Raw genomic sequence first — 24395 nt, 5'->3', positions numbered from 1 at the left:
GGTGAATTGCGATGGAGATGAAGAGGGGCCGTGTGGGTATTTATAGGGAGCGAGGGGTCTAGGGTTTTACTTTTCCTTTCTTTTTTTTCCCCTCTAAAAATTAATATATTTTATAATTAATGAATTTCTTAAATGGAAAGAAAAAGACGCGTGGACCCCACAGAGACAGCTGGTCACAACGGTTAGTCCAGGTCGGGAGCCGGCGTGTGATGTCTTTGCTTTTCCTCCAACGTTCACATTCCTCTCTTTTTTCTCACATTAATTAATTAAATATTTTCACCAATTAATATACACTTTCCATTTCTCAACGGTAAAAAAGTGCATTATTAATTTAGGTAAAACATACTATTATACTGTACGCCGCGTATGTGAAATTTCTATTTTTTTCCCATTAATTAGTAATTTCCATATATTAATTTTATTTTTTTCAGCTGTAAAAATTGGTATTTTCCTCTCTTTTTAGCTCGTGAACCTCAAATTCGATCTTTCCATGTGAAAAGCTTAAGTTGCAAACTAACTTAACAAATACAGATGGTTGAAAATCTCATAAATATTTATTATTATTATTATTAAATAATAAAAAAGGAAATTATGAAAAAAAGAAAGAAAATAGTTGGAGAGTCGCTGTGAGACAGGTGGGAAATGGGGGGTATGGGTTGATGAACAACAACCCAACACTTCAATCTTTGACGTCCAAGTGAGGCTTTAGATACCTGTTCACATTCAATGTCACATCTTTTTTTAATCAATTAATTAATTACATAGTTTATAAACAAAATCAAATGTAGATTTCTGTACTTGTATACTAGATACACAAAATGAATGAAAAAAAATTCATAACGTTATTTTAAAAAAAAAATTATAAATGATTGCAAAACCACAGAAATCATAACTAACCCACTTTGTAGATTTCTGGTATTTTACCCATCGTTTTGCTGATATAAAATATATAAATGATTTTAGAATTTCTTCCAAATAATCCAATACTGAATAAAACTGCACAGAAAATGAAAACAAATCTCTTGGTGATAAAATGTGGCACATCTTTTAATTTACTTTGAAGTTACTTTCACCTTTCATGAAACGTGGACAGTCTGAAAATCTCTTATGTTTTTGGCATTAATGAGATCAGCAAAATTCATTTAAAATCTACGGACATAAAAATATCAATCGAATTTTGGATTTGTTATTTATAATATTAATAGATAACAAAAATTTTGAAAATCTAATTTAAAAAAAAAAGGATACAAAGTTGTCGAAACATCCTTACACAGTCTGTACTCCTCACATGGAAGTGGGTCACATAAACAAAACTGTTATACTATTTTTTTTTTTGAAAGGATAAAACCAAAATAAATTGGACCTACCCTTTACAGCCACATGACATGAGAATCCATATGAAATTTCTCCATTATATTGTAAGTTACACTTACACCCAACAACATTATATCATATTCCCCAAAATCTTTTGAAAAACAAAAGTCCAAAGCCATGCCAATGCTTCATAATGTCACCTCCTCGCCTGTAAGATTGAGGCGTGTCATAAATGGAAAATCCAATACCATCAGAATGAACCAGACACCATTGTTGCACAAAAAAAGGACAGTGAAACAGTGCTAAGTACCTGACCAGAACTCGTTCCTGATGAACACCTTGTTTAGTGCATGAAGGTCCTCCTCCATCTTCAGCTTCCCCTCATTAGCCTCCAAGATCCCAGGGATTCGATCTTTATACGCTGCAACAAACTTCTCGACGAACGTTCTTTCAGCCATTTTCAGAAAATTCATAACCGAATTGATCTCCTTTCCCCCGACCTCTCCTCGCGTTACCAAAAGATACAGAACAGAGAGCCGAGGGATCGTTCTCTTCTCTAAGCTCAGCAACAAAATATGCGGAGCCATCATCACCTTATGAGGGCACCAATGCAACCTCTTGATAAAGAAATTCATCTTTGTTTTCGTGTTCTCTTCGCGGTACATCATGATCATCGGCTGCTTCTTGAACCCTTTCAAGATCTCTGGATCGGATAAGCCATAGCTCCGGAAAAGATTCATTTTCCCTTCCCAGATTGGCTTACTATACCATCCGATTGCTGCAACGGCACTACCAAAGTTTGTTTCCGTCGGTTCAAAACCCATTTCTCTAACCCTGGTTACGGCTTCGTCAAACCTTGATGCTTTAACGGTAAAAACTCTAAGTCGGTTAGTTAACAGCATGGCGATCCGGGCTTGGGGTACCCCAGCATTTTGCAACTTCTTGGTATTCAGTTCGAGGGATTCCCTTACGTTGGAGCGGAACACATACGGGTAGTTTCTGACAGCTCTGGCCACCAACTCCTCGCTACCAATCACATCCTTCAGGAAATCGAATAGAGGTATTATATGGTTTTTAAGACTGCGGGTTAGAGCCTTTGGTTCCCCTGAAACTATTCTCGTAAAATCAAGCTTCGATATCCCTTTTGAGAAGAGAAACTCTGCTTTCAGCTTCAGGGTTTTCTCAGGATCGGATTTAAGGATTCGTGGCCAGCGAGAAACAATAATTCTGATCTGAGATTCAGAGAAACCATAATCTTCGAGGAACTTCAATACCGATTTTGCCTTTTTCAATAATTTCAGACGCCCAACATCAGACTCAGGAGCACTACCAATCAAAGTAGATACGCTAAAAGATGGTTTTCTGCTGTCCTGAGCCGAAACCAGAGCAGACAAAAACCTAAGCCGTTCTGAACTCAATGCAGAAGAAAACTGCGTCGGATTATACACCACCGGAATCTTCACCAAGGCCAGCCATTTTGTTCTCCGGAATGAATGAATCATCTTGCGAAATTTCCAAATGGCTCCAATTATGAGCTTTCAAATCGATATAAAGCTCCGTAGAAGAATTCAAGCGCATAGACAGTCAAGAACAAAGCTCAAAGTCCAACTAATGCTCAGAAATACAACATCGATACAAAAGCATAATCAGAGATAACCGATCCAAGCTAATTTTCCAAGTTAAAAAAAAAACAGAAATGACGAGCAAAAATCGATGAATAAGAATCTAAATCACAAACCCAATAAAAAAGGCGCGAAGTTTTAGCAATTAAAACCCAAAACCCATTGCAAACTCATAACATTCGACTGAAATGGCGAAACAGATACATGGACGGATTCTACGGCATTAAACCCTAGAACTTGAAATTCATCAACAAAGACGTGGAATTTCTGGAGATTAAAGCGGAAACAAGATCAAAATACAAAAAATATCCCAAAACACCAAACAAATCTATATCGAAGAAGAAAGGAATCGAAAATCAAACCTTAGCAAACGGTCACTCGCTGCAACGCCGTCGGGGTCGAATTCAGACACTGTCGCTGGAGGTGCGCTCTGTTCCGCATACCGAGAACAGAGACGAATCGTTGTTTTCAATTATTGGGCTTTTTTGTAAAGCCCTATCGTGAGCGGCCCAAGGCTCAAAGTCCAATATTCCAACGTTTTACCATTAAATGTTTTTAGGGAAAATCGCAAAAAAAAAAACTTGTAATCTTCAAACGTCTCAAATTTTTTTTGTACTTTTTTTATTACTAAAAAAAATTCTATAATAAAAAAATTCTATACTTATATTTATTAGCCAAAAAAACTATTTCAAGCAAAAAAACCTTATACTTTGTTTATTATAAAAAAAACTCTATATTTATCATTTATTCACCAAAAAAACCAATGTACACTGAAAATATTAGACAAAAAAACTTTTTTTTATTACCAAATAAGCCATATACTTATAACTTATCCACTAAAAACAACTATGTATTCTTAAAATATTAGATAAAAATCCCTTTACATTTTTTATTACAAAAAATCTTATACTTATAACTTATTCACCGAAAAAACCTTGTACTTTATAAATCCTACAAAATAAAATTCTAATCGCAAACGCCCAAAAAATACGGTAAAAAAATTGTCCGAACCGATATATATCCGAACCGAATCGAACCGATTAAAATTTCGGATAAAATTTTCTACTGGGTTCGATTCGGTGAAAAAAATTAATAGAAAAAAGTAACCCAACCGAAAAAAATTGTTAGAATTTAATCGGTTCGATTCGGTGAAATGTTAGACGGTAAAAAATTTGTCCGAAATTTTTTCAAACAATACAGTTCGATTCGGTGAAAAAAATTTACCGAAAAACCCAACCAAAAAAATTTACTAGAATTTAGTCGGTTCGATTCGGTGAAATGTTAGACTATCCAAAATTTTAATCGGTTTAATTCGGTTCGGGTTTATATCAGTTCAAACAAATTTTTTATCGTATTTTTTGGACGTTTGCGATTAAAATTTTATTTGTTAGAATTTATAAAGTACAGAGTTTTTTCGGCGAATAAGTTATAAGTATATGATTTTTTGGTAATAGAAAAAGTGTGGTACAAGATTTTTTTGGCGGATAAGTTATAAGTATAGGGTTTGTTTGGTAATAAAAAAAAGTACAGGATTTTTTTGTTCATTTTAAGAGTACAAGTTTTTTTCGGCGAATAAGTAATAAGTATATGATTTTTTTCACTAAAAAAAAGTATAAGGTTTTTTTGTGAATATTTCAAGAGTACGTGGTTTTTTTGGTAAATAAATATAAATACAGAGTTTTTTTAGTAATAAAAAAAATATTACATATAAAGAGTACAGTTTTTTTTTTTTTGACGATTTTTCCATGTTTTTAAAATTACTTTATATTAAAGATTTTGATAAGGAAACTACTGAATTTATAAGGGAAGATTTTAAATATTCCAACGCTTGGCTTACAACCCTTTTGGAGAATATTTCCATCCCTGCGTCCAAACACGGCATTCCAGGAAAAAAAAAGGAACAGAGATGTCTTTCCGAGATTTGAAAGATCCAAATTTCAGTATTTTCGAGTATCGAGAAAATTTTGAAGGCAAATTCCTTACAAAAGGGAAAAATTAGAATCGATTCATATATTTTGATCTAATGGTTATCATTATTTAAATTTAATAAATACACATGTCAATTATACTCCTAGAAATATAAAGTGACACCGCAAACGGTTGTGGAAAACCTCGTAAATTCTCACATTTTTTCCAAAGGAAAACTAAAATATTATTTAACCCATTAACTTACAATTTTATATTTTTAATAAACAACAAAACCTATTTTTATATTGATAAAAAATTACGAAAATTATAAAATATTCTTTATTGTGACCAAATAATAGAATAAAAATTTGCTGTTACAATATTAGCCATATCATCACAGAGAAATGATTATTTAAAATATTTTTATATATAGAGGATTGTGGAGAAAAGAAAATTAAAAATAAATTGTAGATTAAAAAGTATAAAATTATGAGTTCATCGAGTAAATAATGTTTACGTATTTTATAAATTTTTGGATTAAAAAGGCAAATTATTATTCCCTCTGTTTAATTTTAGATGTCGTTTTAGGCTAATTTTTTTGTTTTAAAATGAATGACGTTTTGTTGTTTTTTATGTATTTTTTATATTTTTTTTCCACTATTACCCTTTATTAAGATGGCAAACTATCATTAATTAGAGAAAATTAATTCTGATTAAATAAGGATATTTTAGATATAATATTTATTTTTTTAATATATGTGTATGATGCCAAAACGTCATGTAAAGTTAAACGGAGTACTATTTTGCTTAATTTAATTTTTTAAATGTTATGGGAAGATGAAGGTAAAAACTAGATTTTTTAATTAAAATCTTTTTTGTTGATAATTTTTTAAATTATATATAATTAATTTTATAATTAGATATATAGTATTACAATTGAAATGTAGCAATTGCCAAAAAAAAGGACCTGAACGGAAGACGAGGAGAAAAAACTCAAAACCTCACATGGATGTCTTAAACTTCAATGGCATCACATTTCTACACAAAATGTGTCTCTTCAATCATTCCATCACTTTTTCACCCAAATCAATTCCGCCAAAATTTTCATATACTCACTTTTTCTAAATTCCATGTATAAATGGAACATCCAATACCATCAGAATGGACCAGACACCGTTGTTGCAAAAAAAAAAAAGGACAATGAAACTGTACTAAGTACGTGACCAGAACTCGTTCCTGATGAACGCCTTGTTTAGTGTATGAAGGTCCTCCTCCCTCTTCAGCTTCCCTTCATTGGTCTCCAAGATCCCAGGGATTCGATCTTTGTACGCCGCAACAAACTTCTCCACGAACTCTCTTTCAGCCATTTTCAGAAAACGCATAGCCGAGCTGATCTCCTTCTCCTCAATCTCTCCTCGGGTTACCAAAAGATGCAGAACAGAGAGCCGAGGAATTATTCTCTTCTCTAAGCTCGGCAACAAAATATGCGGAGCCATCATCACCTTATGAGGGCACCAATGCAATCTCTTGATGAAGAAATTCATCTTTGTTTTCGTGTTCTCTTCTCGGTACTTCATGATCATTGGTTGCTTCTTGAACCCTTTCATGATCTCTGGATCGGATAAGCCATAGCTCCTGAAAAGATTCATTTTCCTTTCCCAGACCGACTTACCACACCATCCGATTGTTGCAAGGGCATTTACAAAGTTGGGTTCCGTCGGTTCAAAACCCATTTCTCTAACCCTGGTTAAGGCTTCGTCAAACCATGATGCTTTCAGGGTAATAGCTCTAAGCTGGTGAGTTACCAGCATGGCGATCCGGGCTTGGGGTACCCCGGTATTTTGCAACTTCTTGGTATTTAGTTCAAGGGTTTTCCTGATGTTGGAGCTGAACACATACGGGCAGCTTCTGACAGCTCTAGCCACTAACTCCTCGCTACCCATCACACCCTTCAGGAAATCGAATAAAGGCATCATATACTTCTCAAGACTGCGGGATAGAGCTGTTGGTTCCTCTAAAACTATTCTCGTGAAATCAAGCTTCGATATCCCTTTCGAGAAGAGAAACTCGGCTTTCGGCTTCAGGGTTTTCTCAGGATCGCACTGGAGGATTCGCGGCCTTTGAGAAACAACAATTTTGATCTGAGATTCAGAGAATCCATTTTCTTCGAGGAACTTCAATACCAATTTTGCCTTCTTCGGAGATTTAAGACGGCCAACATCAGACTCAGGAGCAATATCAATCAAACTAGATACGCTAAAAGAAGATTTTCTATTGTCCTGAGCCAAAACCAGAGCAGACAAAAACCTAAGCCGTTCTGAACTCAATACAGAAGGAAACTGTGTCGGATTATACACCGGAATCTTCACCAAGGCCAGCCATTTTGTTCTCCGGAAAGAATGAATCATCTTGCGAAATTTCCAAATGGCTCCAATGATGAGCTTTCAAATCGATATCAAACTCAGTAGAAGAACCAACGCAGTAGATACAAGCGCATAGACAGCCACGAAAAAAGCTGAAACATACAACAGCGATACAAACGCATACTCGGCGATAACCGAAGTAAAAAAAAAACGAAATGACGAGCGAAAATCGAAGAATAAGAATCTAAATCACAAACCCACAAAAAAGGCGAGATGTTTTAGCAATTAGAACAAAAAATCCTTTGCAAATTCACAACGTTCAACGGCACTAAACCCTAGAACTTCACACTTGCTGGATACTTAGGAGGGGGAGTATCAATATACAAAAAAAAAATCCCAAGAACACTCAACAAATCTATGTTGAAGAAGAAAGGAATCGAAAATCAAACGTTAGCTGCATGAAATGGCGAAACAGATACATGGACGGATTCTACGGCATTAAACCCTAGAACTTGAAATTCATCAACAAAGACGTGGAATTTCTGGAGATTAAAGCGGAAACAAGATCAAAATACAAAAAATATCCCAAAACACCAAACAAATCTATATCGAAGAAGAAAGGAATCGAAAATCAAACCTTAGCAAACGGTCACTCGCTGCAACGCCGTCGGGGTCGAATTCAGACACTGTCGCTGGAGGTGCGCTCTGTTCCGCATACCGAGAACAGAGACGAATCGTTGTTTCATTTATTGGGCCTTTTGTAAAGCCCAATAATGAACGGCCCACGGCCTAATAGCGACCAGAAACATCTGTAAAAGTTAAAATCGAGTGGTTTGAGGGTTCCAATATTCCAACTTTTTATCATTTAATGTTTTTTTAATTATTTTAAATTAAAGATTTTGAAAAGGAAACTACTGAATTTATAAGAGAAAAAATAAATATTCCAACGTTTGGCTTATAAACATTTTGGAGGGTATTTCTACCCCTGCGTCCAAACACGCCATTAAAAAAACAACAACAGTGGGACAATGGAGATGAAGAAGACCGCCGGCGCCGTCATCTTCGCTACAGCCTATTTCAGCGCCGTCGCAGCTGACGTGGCATCATTTAGAAGGGTACATTTTTCAAACGTGTTATTGTTTGTGATAATTCATCCATATGAATGATTCTATATATTCCTAACTCGTCGCTTTTATTGGAAAATTTGGTAATTAGTTTAACTTTTATAATTTTTTAATCATTTTGCTACTGTTAATTTATCCTTATTGTAAACTCCAAACCTTAAAATTTTAGATGTTAAATCTTAAATACAAATTTTAAACTCCAAATTCTACATTTTAGAATTTTCAGTTTATGGTCTATTTTTTTTTTTACAAAAAATTAATAGATTAAAGTAAAATATTGAAGGATAATCATTTGTTACCATCCGAAAAAACCAATATGGGCAAGAGTTAGGATACAATATAAAAGAAGATTTACGATTAAACGCAAATTTCGCATTCGTATCCGTGTCGGTTGAGGAGTTAATATCTCTTTGGACATAAACCAATTTTTAGCATTAATGAGATCAACAAAATTCATTTAAAATCTATCGGCATGAAAAAAAATCAATGGGATTTTGGATTTGATATTTCTAATTAGATTACAATTTTTATGAAAATCTAATTAAAAAAAGAAAGAGGACACGAAGATCCTTGGATAGTCACATGGAAGTGGGTCACATAAACAAACTATGGTGTATATATATATATATTTTTTTTTTGAAGGATAAAACCAAAATAAATTGGACCTACCCTTTACATCATATTCCCCAAATATTTTTTTTAAAAAGAGCTAATATTTACATTATGAGAGTGCTTATTAAAAAGATCAAAGCCATGCCAATGCTTCATAATGTCACCTCCTCACCTGTAAGATTGATGCATGTCATAAACGGAACATCCAATACCATCGGAATGAACCAGACACCATTGTTGCGCAAAAAAAAAAAAAAGACAGTGAAACTGTATACTAAGTACCTGCCAAGAACTCGTTCCTGATGAACACCTTGTTTAGTGTATGAAGGTTCTCCTCCATCTTCAGCTTCCCCTCGTTAGCCTCCGAGATCTGAGGGATTCGATCTTTGTACGCCGCAACAAACTTCTCCACAAACTCTCTTTCAGCCATTTTCAGAAAATTCATAACCGAGCTGATCTCCTTCTCCTCAACCTCTCCTCGGGTTACCAAAAGATACAGAACAGAGAGCCGAGGAATTATTCTCTTCTCAAAGCTCGGCAACAAAACATGCGGAGCCATCATCACCTTCTGAGGGCACCAATGCAATCTCTTGATGAAGAAATTCATCTTTTTTATCGTGTTCTCTTGTCGGAACATCATGATCCTCGGTTGCTTCTTGAACCCTTTCAAGATCTCTGAATCGGATAAGCCATAGCTCCTGAAAAGATTCATTTTCCCTTCCCAGACCGACTTACTACACCATCCGATTGCCGCAACGGCATTTCCAAAGTTGGTTTCCGTCGGTTCAAAACCCATTTCTCTAACTCTGGTGAAGGCTTCGTTGAACCTTGATGCTTTCATGGCAATAGCTCTAAGTTGGTAAATTATCAGCAAGGTGATCCGCGCTTGGGGTACCCCGGCATTTTGCAACTTCTTGGTATTCAGTTCGAGGGATTCCCTTATGTTGGAGCGGAACACATACGGGTAGCACCAACTCCTCGCTACCAATCACATCCTTCAGGAAATCGAATAGAGGTATTATATGGTTCTCGAGACTGCGGGTTAGAGCCGTTGGTTCCCCTGAAACTATTCTCGTGAAATCAAGCTTTGATATCCCTTTCGAGAAGAGAAACTCTGCTTTCGGCTTCAGGATTTTCTCGGGATCGCATTGGAGGATTTGTGGCCTTCGAGAAACAATGGATTTGATCTGAGATTCAGAGAAACCATAATCTTCGAGGAACTTCAACACTGATTTTGCCTTCTTCGGCAATTTCAGACGCCCAACATCAGACTCAGGAGCACTACCAATCAAAGTAGATACGCTAAAAGATGATTTTCTGCTGTCCTGAGCCGAAACCAGAGCAGACAAATACCTAAGCCGTTCTGAACTCAATACAGAAGAAAACTGCGTCGGATTATACACCACCGGAATCTTCACCAAGGCCAGCCATTTTGTTCTCCGGAATGAATGAATCATCTTGCGAAATTTTCAAATGGCTCCAATTATGAGCTTTCAAATCTGATATAAAAAAGCTCAAAGTCCAACTAAAGCTGAGAAATACAACATCGATACAAACGCATAATCAGCGATAACCGATCCAAGCTATTTTTCCAAGTAAAAAAACGAAATGACGAGCGAAAATCAAAGAATAAGAATCTAAATAAAAAAACCCACAAAAAAAGGCAAGATTTTTTAGCAATCAGAACCAAAAACCCTTTGCAAACTCATAACGTTCAACGGCACTAAACCCTAGAACTTCAAATTCATCAACAAAGACGTGGAGTTTCTGGATATTTGAGGGAGGGAAAATATCAAAATACAAAAAAAAAATCCCAAGAACACGAAACAAATCTATGTTGAAGAAGAAAAGAATCGAAAATCAAACCTTAGCCAACGGTCAGTAGCTGCAACGCCGTCGGGATCGGAGAGCAGACACTCACACTGCCGGAGGGAGAATTTTACTCAAATGAAGGACTTGGTCACACCTATTTCATGTGAAAGACGAAGTTACCTTAATGAATACGCGATTTTTATCCGTTCGAAAACAACTTCGTTATTATGACTTCGTAATTAATTCTAAATATAGTTACAATTGATTCTAAAAAAGGTGGCAAAAAAATCATCTATCTTATTTTAGTGGTATATCAGTTATATGTTAGTCGTAATAAGGTCGCAAAAAATAAAACGAAAAGAGTATTTCGGACTTTTCCAATCGAAAAATGGGTTAAAATTGAAAATTTTTTTTTTTTTTCGGTGGTGTACATTGAAATTGCTGCGACCCAAGTAGATTATTTGAGTAATATTCGAAGAGCGCTCTGTCCCGTATACCGAGATCAGAGCCCAATAATGAACAGCTCAAGGCCCAGTAGTAATATCAGTAAAGATTAAAATCAATCTTTTCTATTAAGCCCAAGTGGTTTGAGGGTTCCAATATTCCCACGTTTTATCATTAATTTTTTTAGTTATTTTAAATTAAAGATTTTGAAAAGGACATTACTTAATTTTTTACAAGGGGAAACAACGTTTGGCTTACAACTCATTTGCAGGATGTTTCTAGGGGAAATTTGCACCAGTAATAAAAAAACGTCACGTCATTAGAAATTTATATTTTTTTTTCATTTTTTTACAAACTATACCTTTTTATAATTTTTTGACAAAAATACCCTTACTGTATTGTATAATTTCAATGTTACCATTAAACATTTCAAAAAAATTACAGCATAAAAAATATATTTTATTCAGAAACTGTGTTATCTCAGAAAACTATTTTTTCATCCGCAATAATTATTTTCCATCTATGAGAATCTATTTTTATTTGGTTTAACTGTTTTTGTATACGAAAAAAATAATTTTTTTTATCAAGAAGAACTATTTCTCGTCCGAAAAAATCATTTTTTCATTCGGAAAAGACTTTTTTTATCCGAAAGAAATGTTTTTTATCCGAAAAAATCTATTTTCGTTTTTGAGAATACTTTTTTTTTTAGAGAATTGTTTTCATCGGGGAAAAAATATTTTTTGTATGAAAAACAATTTTTTTTATACGTGAGAACTATTTTTCATTCGAACAAAAAACGTAGACTCCCGAACGAAAAACAACTCCCTCGAAAAAAACATTTCTTCGGGACAAAAAAACAAACTTTTCCGAACGAAAACAGATTTTTTCAGACAAAAAACAATCCTCCCGGACAAAAAACAGTTCTCCCGGACAAAAAAAAGATTCTCCCGGATAAAAACAAACTCTCCCGAACAAAAACAGTTATCCTGGACAAAAAAAAAATTCTTCCGCACAAAAAACAGACTCTTCCGGACAAAAAAACAGTTCTCCCGGACAAAAAACAGACTCTCTCGGACGAAAAACAGTTATGCCGGATAAAAAACAGACTCTCCTGGATGAAAAACAGTTCTCCCGGATAAAAACAGTCTCTTCCGGATGAAAAACAGCTCTCACGGATTACACAGTTTCCAAAAAAATCTGCTTTTTATATTGCATATTTTTTGGGACGCTAAATGACAATATTGAAATTATACAATAAAGTAAGGGTAATTTTGTCAAAAATTTATAAAAAGGTATAATTTGCAAAGGTCATAACTATTTTGTCATACTTTGCAAAACACCACATCTTTTTGTCGCACTTAACCAATAACCCTATGTTTCTACCCCTGCGTCCAAACACGTCATTTTAGAAAAAAAATAACGGAGGGACAATGGAGATGAAGAAGACCGTCGTTGCCGTCATCTTCGCTGTCGCCTCCGTTAGCGCCATCGCAGCTGACGCGGCATCTCTGTCTCCGTCTCCTGGACCAAGCACCGGCGCCTCCGCTATCGATAGTATTAGAGATTGTCGTCTTGGTTTAGTTTCTGGTTTTGTTTTCTAGTATAAGCAGGGCCGTCTATTAGCATGTTCAAAAGGTGCGATGGAACAGGACTCCTAAGATTTATGGGGTCCCTTATTAATTAATAATTATTAATAATAGAAAATAATTAAAATTAATTATAAATGGTAACAACTTTTGTTATTATTAGTTATCTTTATTATTATTAAATAAATTAAAATATTTATTTTTAACAGCTAAAACCAAAATATATTATAATTGTTATAAAAAAACATTTATTAGAACTGATTGTTTCTATAAAATATATTAAAAAATATTTATTAAAACTAATTAAAATATATTATAGCAGTTCATTGGTATATTATGTTAAATTTAATATATTTATATCATTTTTAAATAGTTTTGGAAATAATACAATTTTTAATTTTTTAATTTTATTTAAAATTATTATTTTAAAATTTATTAATTTATATAAATTTAAAATATGTATAGGCCCCAAAAACTTATGAGACGACTCCGTATAAGTTTTCAGTTTTGGCGCCTTTCACTCTGTTTTAGGATTTTGAATTCTCTGTGGTATAAGAACACCGTTTTTCATTTGGAGGAAAATATACAGAAAGTTTGGACAAATTGCTTTTCTCTCTTTCTCTCTCGAGATAGTCAGGTCTCTTTCGATAGGTAGCTCGCCGGTGATATCAGCATCCGTCGCCGCCGCCGTCGATTGGAGAAGCGAACAGAAATTTTGATTATGTGAATTTTTTCGGGAATGTTGCGTTTATTTTGATGTTTTCATTTGTTCATCTCCGTGTTTTGTAATTAAATTCCCTGTCCGTCTTTTTTCTAATTTTTGAAGAGAACTTCTGTTCGACAAATCTCAGCTTATGTGCCTTTCCGAGATTTGAAAGATAAAAATTTTACCAAAAAAAGAAACGTTACTATCAACTTTTGATAAAAACATCAAAAGCCATTGAAATGAAAGATACTTGCAGAGAACGGAGACGAACCGTTGTTTCAATTATATTGGGCCTTTGTTTAAAGCCCAATAATGAAACATAAAGGCCCGATAATGAATGGCCCAAGTCCTACTACTGACCAGAAACAATAGTAAAAAATGAAATCAATCTTTTCTTTAAGCCCAAGTGGTTTTAGGGTTCCAATATTTTGACAATTGTCTTACGATTTCATTTTCCTTTAATTCAACATATATGTTGGTATCTGTACATTTTTAATTTTTTACAATTTTTTATTTCTTCCCTTTTATTGCCACTCTATTCCAATTCCAAGTTTTCAGATTTTATTCTTTACCATATATATCTACTAGAAAGGAAATAAATAACTCTAAAAGGCAAAAATCGATTTACTTAATTTAAGAGATTTCAAATTTAAAGTACCAAAGTACCAACCACATGACTTAATCAACAAATGACAACCAATAAAAATGGCTTTTTCTTCGCTTTCCAAACATGGCACCCTTGACCCATTTTGGTAAATAATCCCCCAGAAAAGGCAAAACTTAATAAACTAATTTACTAAAATACCCTTACCATTCCCTATAAATACCTTCTCTCCGTCGCTCCACATTCTTCAAGCAGCAAAAGAAAAAACACAAATTTGAAAGAAAAGGCGTGTTTGGCTTTTAACTCATTTCGAGGATATTTCTACCTCTGCGTCCAAACACGCCATTCAAAAAAACAACAGAGGGACAATGGAGATGAAGAAGATCGCCGTGGCCGTCATCTTCGCTGCCGCCTCCATCAGCGCCGTCGCAGCTGACGTGGCATCGCCGGCTCCGGCTCCGGGACCAAGCAGCGGTGCCTCCGCCATCGGTAGCTTGCCGGTGATCGGAGCATCCGTCGCCGCCGTCGTCGCGTACCTCTTGCAGTAAGCATAATGTCGAACAAGGCTCGGAGAGTCGAAGGGAACAAAAAATTTGTTGATGTGAATTTTTTTTTGGGAGTGTTGTGTTTATTTCGATCAATTGCTGTGTTTATTTTAATGTTTTCCTTTGTTCATCTCCGAGTTTTGGAATTTTCCGGTAATTAAATTCTCTGTCCGTCTTTTTTCTAATTTTTAAAGAGAATTTTTGTTCGATAAATCAGGTTATGTGCCATGGGAGATTTGAAATATTAAAATTTTAGAAGAAAAAAAAACGTAATATAAAAATAATAAACAATCGTACAAAATCAAAATAAAAATTCCAACCAAGACATTTAAATCCATGTGGATTCAAAGTTCATTTTTTCGTGTATCAAAAAATTTTTGAAGGCAAATTCATTACAAAAGCTAAAACATCAGAAATATCATTATTTAGAGGGGAAACCCTGAAGATTAACAAATTTGCAATTCGATACAAAACATTGACACGGTAATTCTTAAAATTTAAGAGTGTCATAATCGTCTTTACCATAAATTTGACCAAAATAATATGTTGAACAATATTAGGTAGAGCATGAACTGTCATGACGTGTTAGATTTTAATACCATTTATACAGAACTGGATTTAATAGACATGGTTTAACAAAACTGGTTTATAATAGTACAAATTTTGGTTCGATCACCGCGTCTCTCTCTTGAACGACACCGTTTTCTCCAGAAAATTTGGGATGAAAGAGATCTATGTCCGATGATGATTATTTTGATGTCAAACGTTTCTATTTCGGCGGAGAAGCCATTGATATGGATCTAGAGTTCGAGAACCGATAGTGATGATAATTATTTCGTTCTCCGTCATTATCACAGATCTTCCGATGAACCATAATTTTCTCTATTACGAACCGGTTTTATTAAATCGTGTCTATTAAACCCAATTTTATATACATGACATAAAAATCTTACGTATCTTGACAATTCACGTGCCATGTAGGATTGATCAACGCATTATTTTGATCAAAATTATTATAAAGACAATTATAATATTTTAAGTAAGTTTAAAAATTATCGTATCCAATTTTCAAAATTCAAAAATAAATAAGAATACTTTTAAGTTTAGCAATTAGTTTTTCACCCTATTCGCAAGTTTAGTAATTTTTTGAAGTTTTTTTATATATTTAAATTTAATAAATAGCTGTCAATTAGACTCCTAAAGCTATAAACGTGACATCACAACTCACAAGGGTTGTTAAATAAAAAAGAAATACTGTAGAAAAACTCGTACATAATATTTGACAAATTCAGATATTGAGCCCACGATTTCCATTTCAACTCGAAGATACACGCCACACACTTTACAAAATAAAATATTTCGGAGAAACACAACATTTAAGAAATATTTTCACCAAAAAATAAAACATTTAAGAAATATTTTATTTGTTCCTAAGAAAGACAGCTTTTATTTGAAATTAAATTATGCCACGAAAATACAAGACATACAATGTATTAGATGATTCCAAACATATAAAAAAAAACTGTGGAAAAAACTTGAAGAAGATATGAGATTAGAAAATCACATTGGATAGTGAAAAAAAGAAAAGAAAATTACGTTGATTTTCTTTTAACTGATCAGATTCATTTACCGCTAAGAAATAGATGGTGCAGTTAAATATGAAAGTATTATTTGATATTTTCCCATCAAAAAAAATATTTAAGTTAATATAGTTTACAGAAAATAATAATCCTTAAATTAAAATAACTAAACACGTACCACAAGTCCTAATCACCAAATTGTCCATCCAAACTCCCGCAACATTACATGCCATGGCAACGAAAAAAAAAATCCTCCAAAACAAAATTTTAATTAATAACCAAAAAAGATGAAATCCCTAAACTACCCTTAACCGGTCGTGATAAGTACCATTTTACCAATCGACAATCGTAAACCGGTTCTGATCCACTCCACCGTCACATATACCGCATTTCTCCGTCGTTTGAAAACATTATCTACCGAAAGATGGGTCGACGGTCGAAAATTATTTATTTATCGAGGATAAACTTGTAATTTTAAAGTTATGATTTTAAAAATAAGTTTAGTGAAAATTCGACGTGTTAAAAAAAGTTGGGCTAAATAAACAGAAAAATATTTAGTATGACTTCTCCTCTTTTATACCACATTAAAGTTTGTATATTATTGTGATTTTATTTTATTTAAGTTTTTTATTCTACAAAAAATTCATTAAAAATGATATTATTTATTCAAAATTATTTAATAATCAATAATAACAAAAATAATATTATCTTACAATACAAAAAATCGTTTTTAATAAACACTTTTATCTAGAAGGACTTTTAATTATATAAAAAGGGAAATGAACTCCAAGAAATTACATGCTAATATTCCACGATGTTTAACTGCACATCATGAATGGAATCAATTTGCTGATATTTTTCAAGTCAAAATGGGAAGAAAATTGGCAGTCCAAAAACTTTTTTTATGCAGCCGGTTGACATATTATTATATTATATTATATTATATAATATAAAAATGTATTTTTTTTTCTTTCTCCAGATATTTTTTCGATACGTGCAAAAAGCATTTATAACACAACCAAGACAAAAGAAATTACACTAAACGGCAGAAACAATCCAATCGTATATACATGAAACGACCGATACGATTACGACGTCGTTTCATATATAATTTTTTTTACAGCTAAAAAATCTTATGAAACGACGTCGTAATCGCATCAGTCGGTCAGAGTCGGCAGCTCGAAGAAAAAGATCCCGTGGGAGAGTTGGGGGGGGGCCCATTGTATAATTACCCTTTTAACCTCGGAGAGAAGGGCCATTTGCGACACGTAAATTACCGTATTACCCTCGGGTGCGTTTGCGTGATCAGCGAGGGCGACGCCAAAAACTTGGCTTACGTAATTTTTTAATCGAAAATAAATAACGAATAATCTTTTTGCGGATTTAGGAAACAAAGATTTGATTATTTTGCAAAAAGCATTCATTCCTCACAATTTCCAACATAGAGTAAGTCTATTTGGAAATTGGTTAATTAATTGTCCACTTACTATTTACTATTTACTATAAACCAAGTTCTGCATCCTTTTCTAGATCTTTTCAGTTTATTTACACAGGAAGTGATTAAAAAAATATTCTAGATATTTTTCCATTAATCTCCAGTACACAATTACCATTTACTATTTATTTATTTTTTCTTTTTAATTTATTACATTTTTAAACATTTAATTCAATTTTAATAAAAAAATGACTATTTCAAATAAATAATACACAGATCTGATATTTTGTAAACTAAATTATTTTATTTTGAATTTAGTGGAAAAATAAAATATATTTTTGTATTAATTTAATACAATATTTGCAGCAGTTTGATCAATATATTCCATATCCATTTCGCCAAAATAAAAAAAAATTCTATGATCATTGATTTTTCCCCATGATTTCTAGAATTAGTCAGACAAGAAGACATTGGGATAACCTTCTTACTCTTAACAAAAGGGAGCTCTCCACAGTTATAGAGATGAATGAACCAAAATATCATAAAACATTCAATGAATAAAATCCCAGAATTTAATTACTGGTGAAGACAAAATAGTAACTTTTTAAGGATATTGTTTGTATATAGAAAAAATATGTTTTTTCAAAGATATAGTCTGCATTGACATATTTCACAAATTAAGTTTATTTTTACATCTTGTAAATTAAGAAACATTTACTTTTTATTTTTATTTGTTTTTTTATGCATTTACAATTATTGTCACTCTTTAGATAATTAATTATTTAAACGTTTAGTAATCCAACTAATTATTGAGTCATATCTATATGAGTTATTAATATTTAATACTAAACAAACAAACTATTGCTTATATACAATTGAAATTCTATATATGTGTCTGATTTCTATCATAATAGGTATAATATCTCAAATTAATTATTTTATGAGGTGGAAAATATTCAACTAGAAAAATTTTGCAAACGGGTCCAATAATATTTCTAAAGAATATATATGATACAACTCTATCGAAATTTTAAACATGACTATTAGAATTGATATCATCCACATCGAATATTTAAATCAAACATCACGATAGTATGATAGTATCAATTATATTTTGAAGTGTTATTTAAATTCAAATTTCCATGTATATCCGTGATTTGGAATTCACCAATGTTTTTTTAGCTGAAATAATAATATATCCAATGAGATATATTACTTTAACAGAGAATGAGAATTTAAAAAGAAAACACGCCGTATGGTCCAATGTATGACGTCATAAATACGTAAGATACCGAACATAAAATGACGAAACTGTCCACCGTAATTCTACGGAGGTCAAGAGGATATTTTCGTAAATTCAAAACCCACCAAAGGAAGGAAAAGGGAACTGAAATGATAAGAGTCGATACGCCATATTCCTTCCCCATTACAGGCCTCTCAATCTAATCCCCTCAAAATCACCATTTCTCTCTCTCTGGAGCTCTTACCATTTTCGCTGTAGAAAAAAAATAATCTCTCCTTCAAAAAGAAAAAAAAGAAGAAGAGGAGAACCTCTCCTCCTCCTTCTCTAACCGATCTCTCTTTCAATTTGTTTGAATTCGTTCGCGAAATCTCCATCCGGAGAGATCCTTCGGTTGCCGGTGTAGATCGTGGACATGGCGCAGAGGACGGAGAAGGAGGAGACAGAGTTCAAAGTACCGGAGACCTTGACGCTCTGTGTCAACAACTGCGGCGTCACCGGAAATCCGGCAACCAACAACATGTGTCAGAAATGCTTTAACGCAACCACCGCCTCGTCCTCCTCTTCCTCCGTCTCATCCATCGCCGGCGCCAACAACGTCGTCAAGGAGGGTGGGGTCGGTGTTGGGGGAGGGCCGATCTCGAAGAAAACGGCCAGATCTAGCGCCCTCCGGTCGTTGTCGAAGGATCGGTCAGATTTGTCTCCGGTAAAGGTGATTATAGGGCGGAATAGGGAGAGCGACGTGACGGAGGTGGAGAAGATCGTTAATCGGTGTTCTGGTTGCCGGAGGAAGGTCGGTTTGACCGGCTTCCGGTGCCGTTGCGGCGAGCTTTTCTGCGCGGAGCACCGGTACTCCGACCGCCATGACTGCAGCTATGACTACAAGGCTGTGGGTCGTGAGACGATCGCCAGAGAAAATCCGGTCGTCAAGGCGGCGAAGATCGTCAAGGTTTAAATTATCTCACCAGATTAAAAAAAAAATCTGAACCCTCAATCGTCGAATTTCTTCGTAGATCAAGCTCGATCTAAAATATCCTCTAGCCGAGAGTCGCCATGGAGATGCCGGGAGAAATCGATTTCGTTGGTGTATTAAACGAAGATCAGAAGGATTTTCTGATTCTTCCTATGTTCGATCAAATCTGAAACCTCTTCTTTCTTCTCTTTTTTTTTTCATCTTCTCTTTATTTTTTTTTCTTAAATTACATTCTTAGCTTCGTGTTTGAGAAATCTGAAGATTATTATTTTGTGGCTTTAAGGTTTGATGATTTGCATCGCGTCAGATGTGATTTGCCTTGTGATTTTCCCCCCTTCCACTTCTTTTTTGTTGTTTCAGCTGATCGATTAGGAGAGATGGTCTCGAATGGCATGCGCGTGTAGTTTCGTTCGAACAGGAGGGCAAAAGGGTAATTATGAAAACGTATCTGGCAAGCACAGTTACGAATTTATTAAAGGTATGGGGTCCCAAAGATAACAACATGCGCTGTACTTAATTATCACGAAAATCTGTAATTATTGGCTGTCAGACAATTTCTCGCGAGAAATTTGCTGTTTTTCGAAGATAGAATAACAGTCCAATCACGAGACGAAACGTGTGTGAACGGAAGAAAACAAGAAGGCAGCACCTAAAAATAGTAATATATTTAATTAATTTAAAAAAATAAAAGAATAAATTCGATAGATACAAAAATTAAAGATGAGAGGAAATGGGTTATTGTTACATTTGCTCGAGCCGAATTTCGTAATAAAAATGAATTTTAAAATAAAAATAAAAAATTAGAAAAAGTAAAAAACTCAGTTTGATAAACATTTTTTTCCTAAAAATGTCAAATCTATAAATAATTAAACAAATCTGAATTAAAATGCCATATTTGATTTGGTTACGTCATATAATTTTATTTTATTTGTTAATTTATGGTTAAACGAAGATGGTGGCCATATCTCCATTAACGTCAAGCTTCAATTCAACGTTTGTGGTTGCGTGTGCGGTTAAGGTGTAATTTTCGGCTTTTAATTCCAAAACCAAACTTGCAAAACTAATATTCCTTTATTATATCCTATATAATGTAACTGGTTTAGTTTGAATTTATAAAATTTATTATAAGTTTCTTGATTTTATGATTTTATGAATATGTATGTGTTAAATTCACAGTAAACTTATAAAAAATATATAGGATAAAGTCGATCAAATTGTATATTTTAAAATACTTATTCCATTATATGTATAGTTTTTGCAAAAAAAATATTTTCTCAGTTTGCAAGAGAACCGAAAAAATCCGGTTAAATATCTTTTTTTTTTCATAAGTTATGCGGAAATTTTAAATATTTCATGTTTTAGAGAAGATCATGTCAAATAATTCTACAATTAGTTAAATAATATCAATATAAAATAATTTTACTTAGTCTATATAACTCTACATAATATTGTGTAATTTTTATGAGTTGAAATCATGATGTGTGAACGCATTGTTGCATTTAATATTATCAACTAAGATGTCGTTTTCTTCGGTTTCATGCCGATCACCATCAAATTCAATTTTTCAATTATTTTGTTTAAATTTTCTAAATATTTATAAATTTTAATTATTTTATTTTAAATTAAATTTTTCTATTATTGTTATATTTCAAATTTAATTTATTTTCTTTAACTTTATATTTTTTAAATATAGTATTACATCATTATCTAAATCCAATTCGATTGAAATATAACTAATTATTATTAAATTCCATTTAGATATTATAACCAAAGTTTATAAGAGAATGACATCCCCAAATATTATAATATAATTATCTAATTTTTGTTTTAAATTTTCGTATTTTATTGCTCATGTTGAAGGTTTTGTTTATTGTATAATTAAATGTGAGTTTTTGTTTTCTAAAAAGAGTTATCAAGTGTAGATTTTATTTTATTCTACAATTTTGGTTTTCAATGGTACGGGATTTTGGGGGTTGACATTTTTTAAAGATGTCAACTCCAAGTGGATGGGAAATTTAACATTTTAAAACATTAATTATAATAATTAACCATAAAAAATCCACGAAGCTATTAGCTTCGATATTTTGAATTTTCTTCTTCTTATATTCTAATTGTTTATTTAAAAAAATTATATCCATTTTATGTTAGAATTGTTTGTTGCAAATTTTGTTTAGATTTTACTCGATTTCAGTTTTCATTAAAAAAATTTATTTTCATTTTCATTTGATTTTATTCTATTTGGATTATATTAATTGATTTAAAAAATTTATACCCTATTTTTAAATAGAATGTGATTTATATTTAAAAATATCTATTAGTATTAGATTCAGTTGGATTATTAAGACATGGTCGAGCCGAACTAACATCCGTTTAACGATTAATATAAATTTCAGCAATTAATATAGATTTCACCAATAATTAATATCTAATTGGAGAATGGGTTTAGGTTAATCTTCAAATCAAACAGCCATCGGAGAGCCCATATAGCTGTATTTGGCCTCGATGTGATCACCAATAAAGGCACGTCCAAGAGCCAGCTGTCGTTTTAATTAAAATATGATTTGCTCGTAATTATTTTGGTTAATTACTTAATTAATACGTACAATAAGAGTATTATTTTCTTCTTGACCAAGAGACCTCGTCGGTCCTTCTTGTTTGTTGTATACACAAAGTGTTTCATAAAACAAAATAAATAAGCAGATTTTTATGGGTTTCAGTAGCCAAAAAATATTTTATTTTCTTTACGATTTTTTCGCTAGAAATTATTAGTTGGAGTTTTTGCAACAATTAGTTACTGTGGATAATGAATTGTGTTAAGGAAATATAATAATTTAAATTGATTTGTAGTTATTAATCTAGAAAATTAGAAAATTGGATTAATTGAATTCAAAAATTGGGTTTTATAGTAAAAAAAAAACTTGAATTTAAGTTTTAAAAATTTGAAACAAGGAAAACCACTACTAACTTTTTAGCATTCAAAGCATGTACGTAAGATTTCTATGATTTTTTTTAATCAATCTAAATTTGTAATTCTATAAAAAATTTGGTGCCCAACGACACATACATGTCAAACTTTGAGGTATACGTGAGATTATCCGTATGAATTTCGTCCGTACTAAAAAATGCACCGCCAAGACATTAATTTTGAAAATCTGTAGTAATCAATTATCTACATTGCACATCGACTGTAATAAATAAAATAAAATAAAAATTTGCAATATTAAATAAAAATTATATAGTTCCAATTAAAATCTTCAAATTTTTTTGAAAGTGTTATATAAATTTTGTACATATCAAATATTTGACATCTAAACCGACGTATCATCTTTAATCGCTTCCATGGTCGACGAAATTCTTTGTGCAAATTTTCTGTATGTATAATGTATGATTTAGATGATTAAACGATCATATATTATACAAAAATTTAAATCTAAACAAGCGGGTAATTTCAATATATATGAAAAATTTCACTTTCAAGCATTCAATAGCTTATAATACCCAAAGAGTGAGGAAATGATATATTTCTTTTTTTTTTCCTTCGAAGTTTTGCTTTGGTCAACCGAATTCCGCTGTCGCAATGCTGACGTCACGCATCTCACATCAGCCTCCTCCTCCAATGGCATTCCCTGTAATAAAACACTAATCCAAGGGCTTTCTAGGAACTATCGGCTCTTATATTCGCCTGTGTTCTTACTCTGCATTTGATCATCTTCTCTGTAATATTTTCAATCCATCCATTTTTTTCGTAAGCAGAGAAAAAAAAAACACAGAGCTTGTGTTCAGACCAAAAAACTCGAGGTATTGTTTTCGTTTCCTCGATCATCGCTGAAAATGAATACTCTTGGTTTCTTGAACTAAGATCCTCTTTAAAAAGTTTCGATCTTTTCGCATTGTGTTCTTTGTTTCTCCTTTTAGTGTCTGCTTCAAGCTAGTTTTCATGGCGGATGCAAGAATTTCATACCCCTGTCTGGTATTTGAGCTTAACACTCTAACAACAGTAGAGAAGAAACATGTCTGAACTCCCATCAAGAAACATCAAATCTTTGCCAGAGAAGCTTCTCTGCACTTGTTTTTGTTGTCTTACTGCGATTTACTCACCATTGAATCCAATCTCCATAAGAATTAATGGACGTGCGCATATATATATGTATATATGTATATATGTATGTAAGTTCAAAAGTTGAGTTGTTGAATATTTCAGAGTTTGGGTTTTTGCAGAAGAGATGAGCCTCGTGTACGGTAATAACTTCACGCACCCAGAAGCAGAGTTCATAAAGAACGAAGATTTCATGGATCCTTATTTCCCAAACCAGCAACAAGAACAGCTCATTCGCACCAATGGTGCGGCTCGTTACCGGTCAACACCAAGCCCTTTCTTCAACAACAGCTTCGAAAATGGCGGCAATTACCGGTCTTTCCGGTCACCCAGCCCAGAGATGGACAGTTTCTTTGCAGATGTTATGAAAACACATGAGAACAAAGAGCCAATCACGCATCAGAACAATGATCTTCTTGGTCTGCAGAATT

The 24395-nt window shown here is 33.1% G+C and overlaps 6 protein-coding genes across 9 annotated transcripts in view; 2 read left to right on the top strand and 4 right to left on the bottom strand.

Moving 5' to 3' along the window:
* Positions 1-1213: 1213 nt before the first annotated feature.
* Positions 1214-3403, bottom strand: LOC104819066. 2 transcript variants are annotated; one of them, XM_010548949.1, is made up of 3 exons: positions 3299-3403; positions 1625-2816; positions 1214-1522 (listed from the first exon to the last, which is right to left on the bottom strand). In XM_010548949.1, the coding sequence occupies exons 2-3, from the start codon at positions 2814-2816 to the stop codon at positions 1503-1505; spliced, it is 1212 nt and encodes a 403-aa protein (XP_010547251.1). In that variant the 5' UTR covers positions 3299-3403; the 3' UTR covers positions 1214-1502. The 2 variants fall into 2 exon arrangements, with proteins under 2 accessions (XP_010547251.1, XP_019058823.1); XM_019203278.1 differs by having other exon boundaries at positions 1625-2922; positions 3299-3381.
* Positions 3404-6055: 2652 nt separating this feature from the next.
* On the bottom strand, positions 6056-7252 carry LOC109116886 (transcription termination factor MTERF8, chloroplastic-like). The gene has a single exon (XM_019203125.1). It carries the CDS (start codon positions 7250-7252, stop codon positions 6056-6058), a length of 1197 nt encoding a protein of 398 aa, XP_019058670.1.
* Positions 7253-8957: 1705 nt separating this feature from the next.
* LOC109116895 lies at positions 8958-10892 on the bottom strand. Its single transcript, XM_019203155.1, has 3 exons — positions 10810-10892; positions 9226-10474; positions 8958-9115 (listed from the first exon to the last, which is right to left on the bottom strand). Exon 2 carries the CDS (start codon positions 10398-10400, stop codon positions 9795-9797), a length of 606 nt encoding a protein of 201 aa, XP_019058700.1. The 5' UTR covers positions 10401-10474; positions 10810-10892; the 3' UTR covers positions 8958-9115; positions 9226-9794.
* LOC104819065 lies at positions 9096-9784 on the bottom strand. The gene is made up of 2 exons (XM_010548948.2): positions 9226-9784; positions 9096-9115 (listed from the first exon to the last, which is right to left on the bottom strand). The coding sequence occupies exons 1-2, from the start codon at positions 9782-9784 to the stop codon at positions 9096-9098; spliced, it is 579 nt and encodes a 192-aa protein (XP_010547250.2).
* Positions 10893-19074: 8182 nt separating the features above from the next.
* LOC104819063 (zinc finger A20 and AN1 domain-containing stress-associated protein 5-like) lies at positions 19075-20196 on the top strand. The gene has a single exon (XM_010548944.2). The coding sequence runs from the start codon at positions 19311-19313 to the stop codon at positions 19848-19850; it is 540 nt and encodes a 179-aa protein (XP_010547246.1). The 5' UTR covers positions 19075-19310; the 3' UTR covers positions 19851-20196.
* LOC104819064 (transcription factor bHLH130-like) overlaps positions 19752-24395 on the top strand; it is a 6096-nt gene continuing 1452 nt past the window's right edge. Inside the window, exons 1-3 of one of the 3 annotated variants that reach the window (XM_010548945.1) lie at positions 19752-19844; positions 20229-20346; positions 24087-24395. The exon at positions 24087-24395 is cut by the window's right edge and continues 129 nt beyond it. In XM_010548945.1, the coding sequence (XP_010547247.1) occupies positions 20256-20346; positions 24087-24395 (400 nt within the window). In that variant the 5' untranslated portion in view covers positions 19752-19844; positions 20229-20255. Of the gene's footprint in view, positions 19845-20228; positions 20347-23568; positions 23667-23783; positions 23839-24086 lie in introns of those variants that run through there. The other 2 variants (XM_010548947.1, XM_010548946.1) reach the window with 2 other exon arrangements.

The sequence above is a fragment of the Tarenaya hassleriana genome, unplaced genomic scaffold (genome assembly GCF_000463585.1).
Source record: "Tarenaya hassleriana unplaced genomic scaffold, ASM46358v1 Cleome3, whole genome shotgun sequence".
In the NCBI taxonomy this organism is placed as follows: Eukaryota; Viridiplantae; Streptophyta; class Magnoliopsida; order Brassicales; family Cleomaceae; genus Tarenaya; species Tarenaya hassleriana.
This window is presented reverse-complemented; position numbering and strand designations above follow the sequence as displayed.

Excerpts from the sequence above, each read along its gene's own strand:
- LOC104819063 (XM_010548944.2), top strand. The coding sequence starts at position 19,311 with ATGGCGCAGAGGACGGAGAAGGAGGAGACAGAGTTCAAAGTACCGGAG.
- LOC109116886 (XM_019203125.1), bottom strand. The coding sequence starts at position 7,252 with ATGATTCATTCTTTCCGGAGAACAAAATGGCTGGCCTTGGTGAAGATT.
- LOC104819065 (XM_010548948.2), bottom strand. The coding sequence starts at position 9,784 with ATGAAAGCATCAAGGTTCAACGAAGCCTTCACCAGAGTTAGAGAAATG. Across the intron at positions 9,116-9,225 it reads CAGGAACGAGTTCTTGGCAG|GTGAGGAGGTGACATTATGA; the intron begins GTACTTAGTATA and ends TCAATCTTACAG.
- LOC109116895 (XM_019203155.1), bottom strand. The coding sequence starts at position 10,400 with ATGATTCATTCATTCCGGAGAACAAAATGGCTGGCCTTGGTGAAGATT.
- LOC104819066 (XM_010548949.1), bottom strand. The coding sequence starts at position 2,816 with ATGATTCATTCATTCCGGAGAACAAAATGGCTGGCCTTGGTGAAGATT. Across the intron at positions 1,523-1,624 it reads CAGGAACGAGTTCTGGTCAG|GCGAGGAGGTGACATTATGA; the intron begins GTACTTAGCACT and ends TCAATCTTACAG.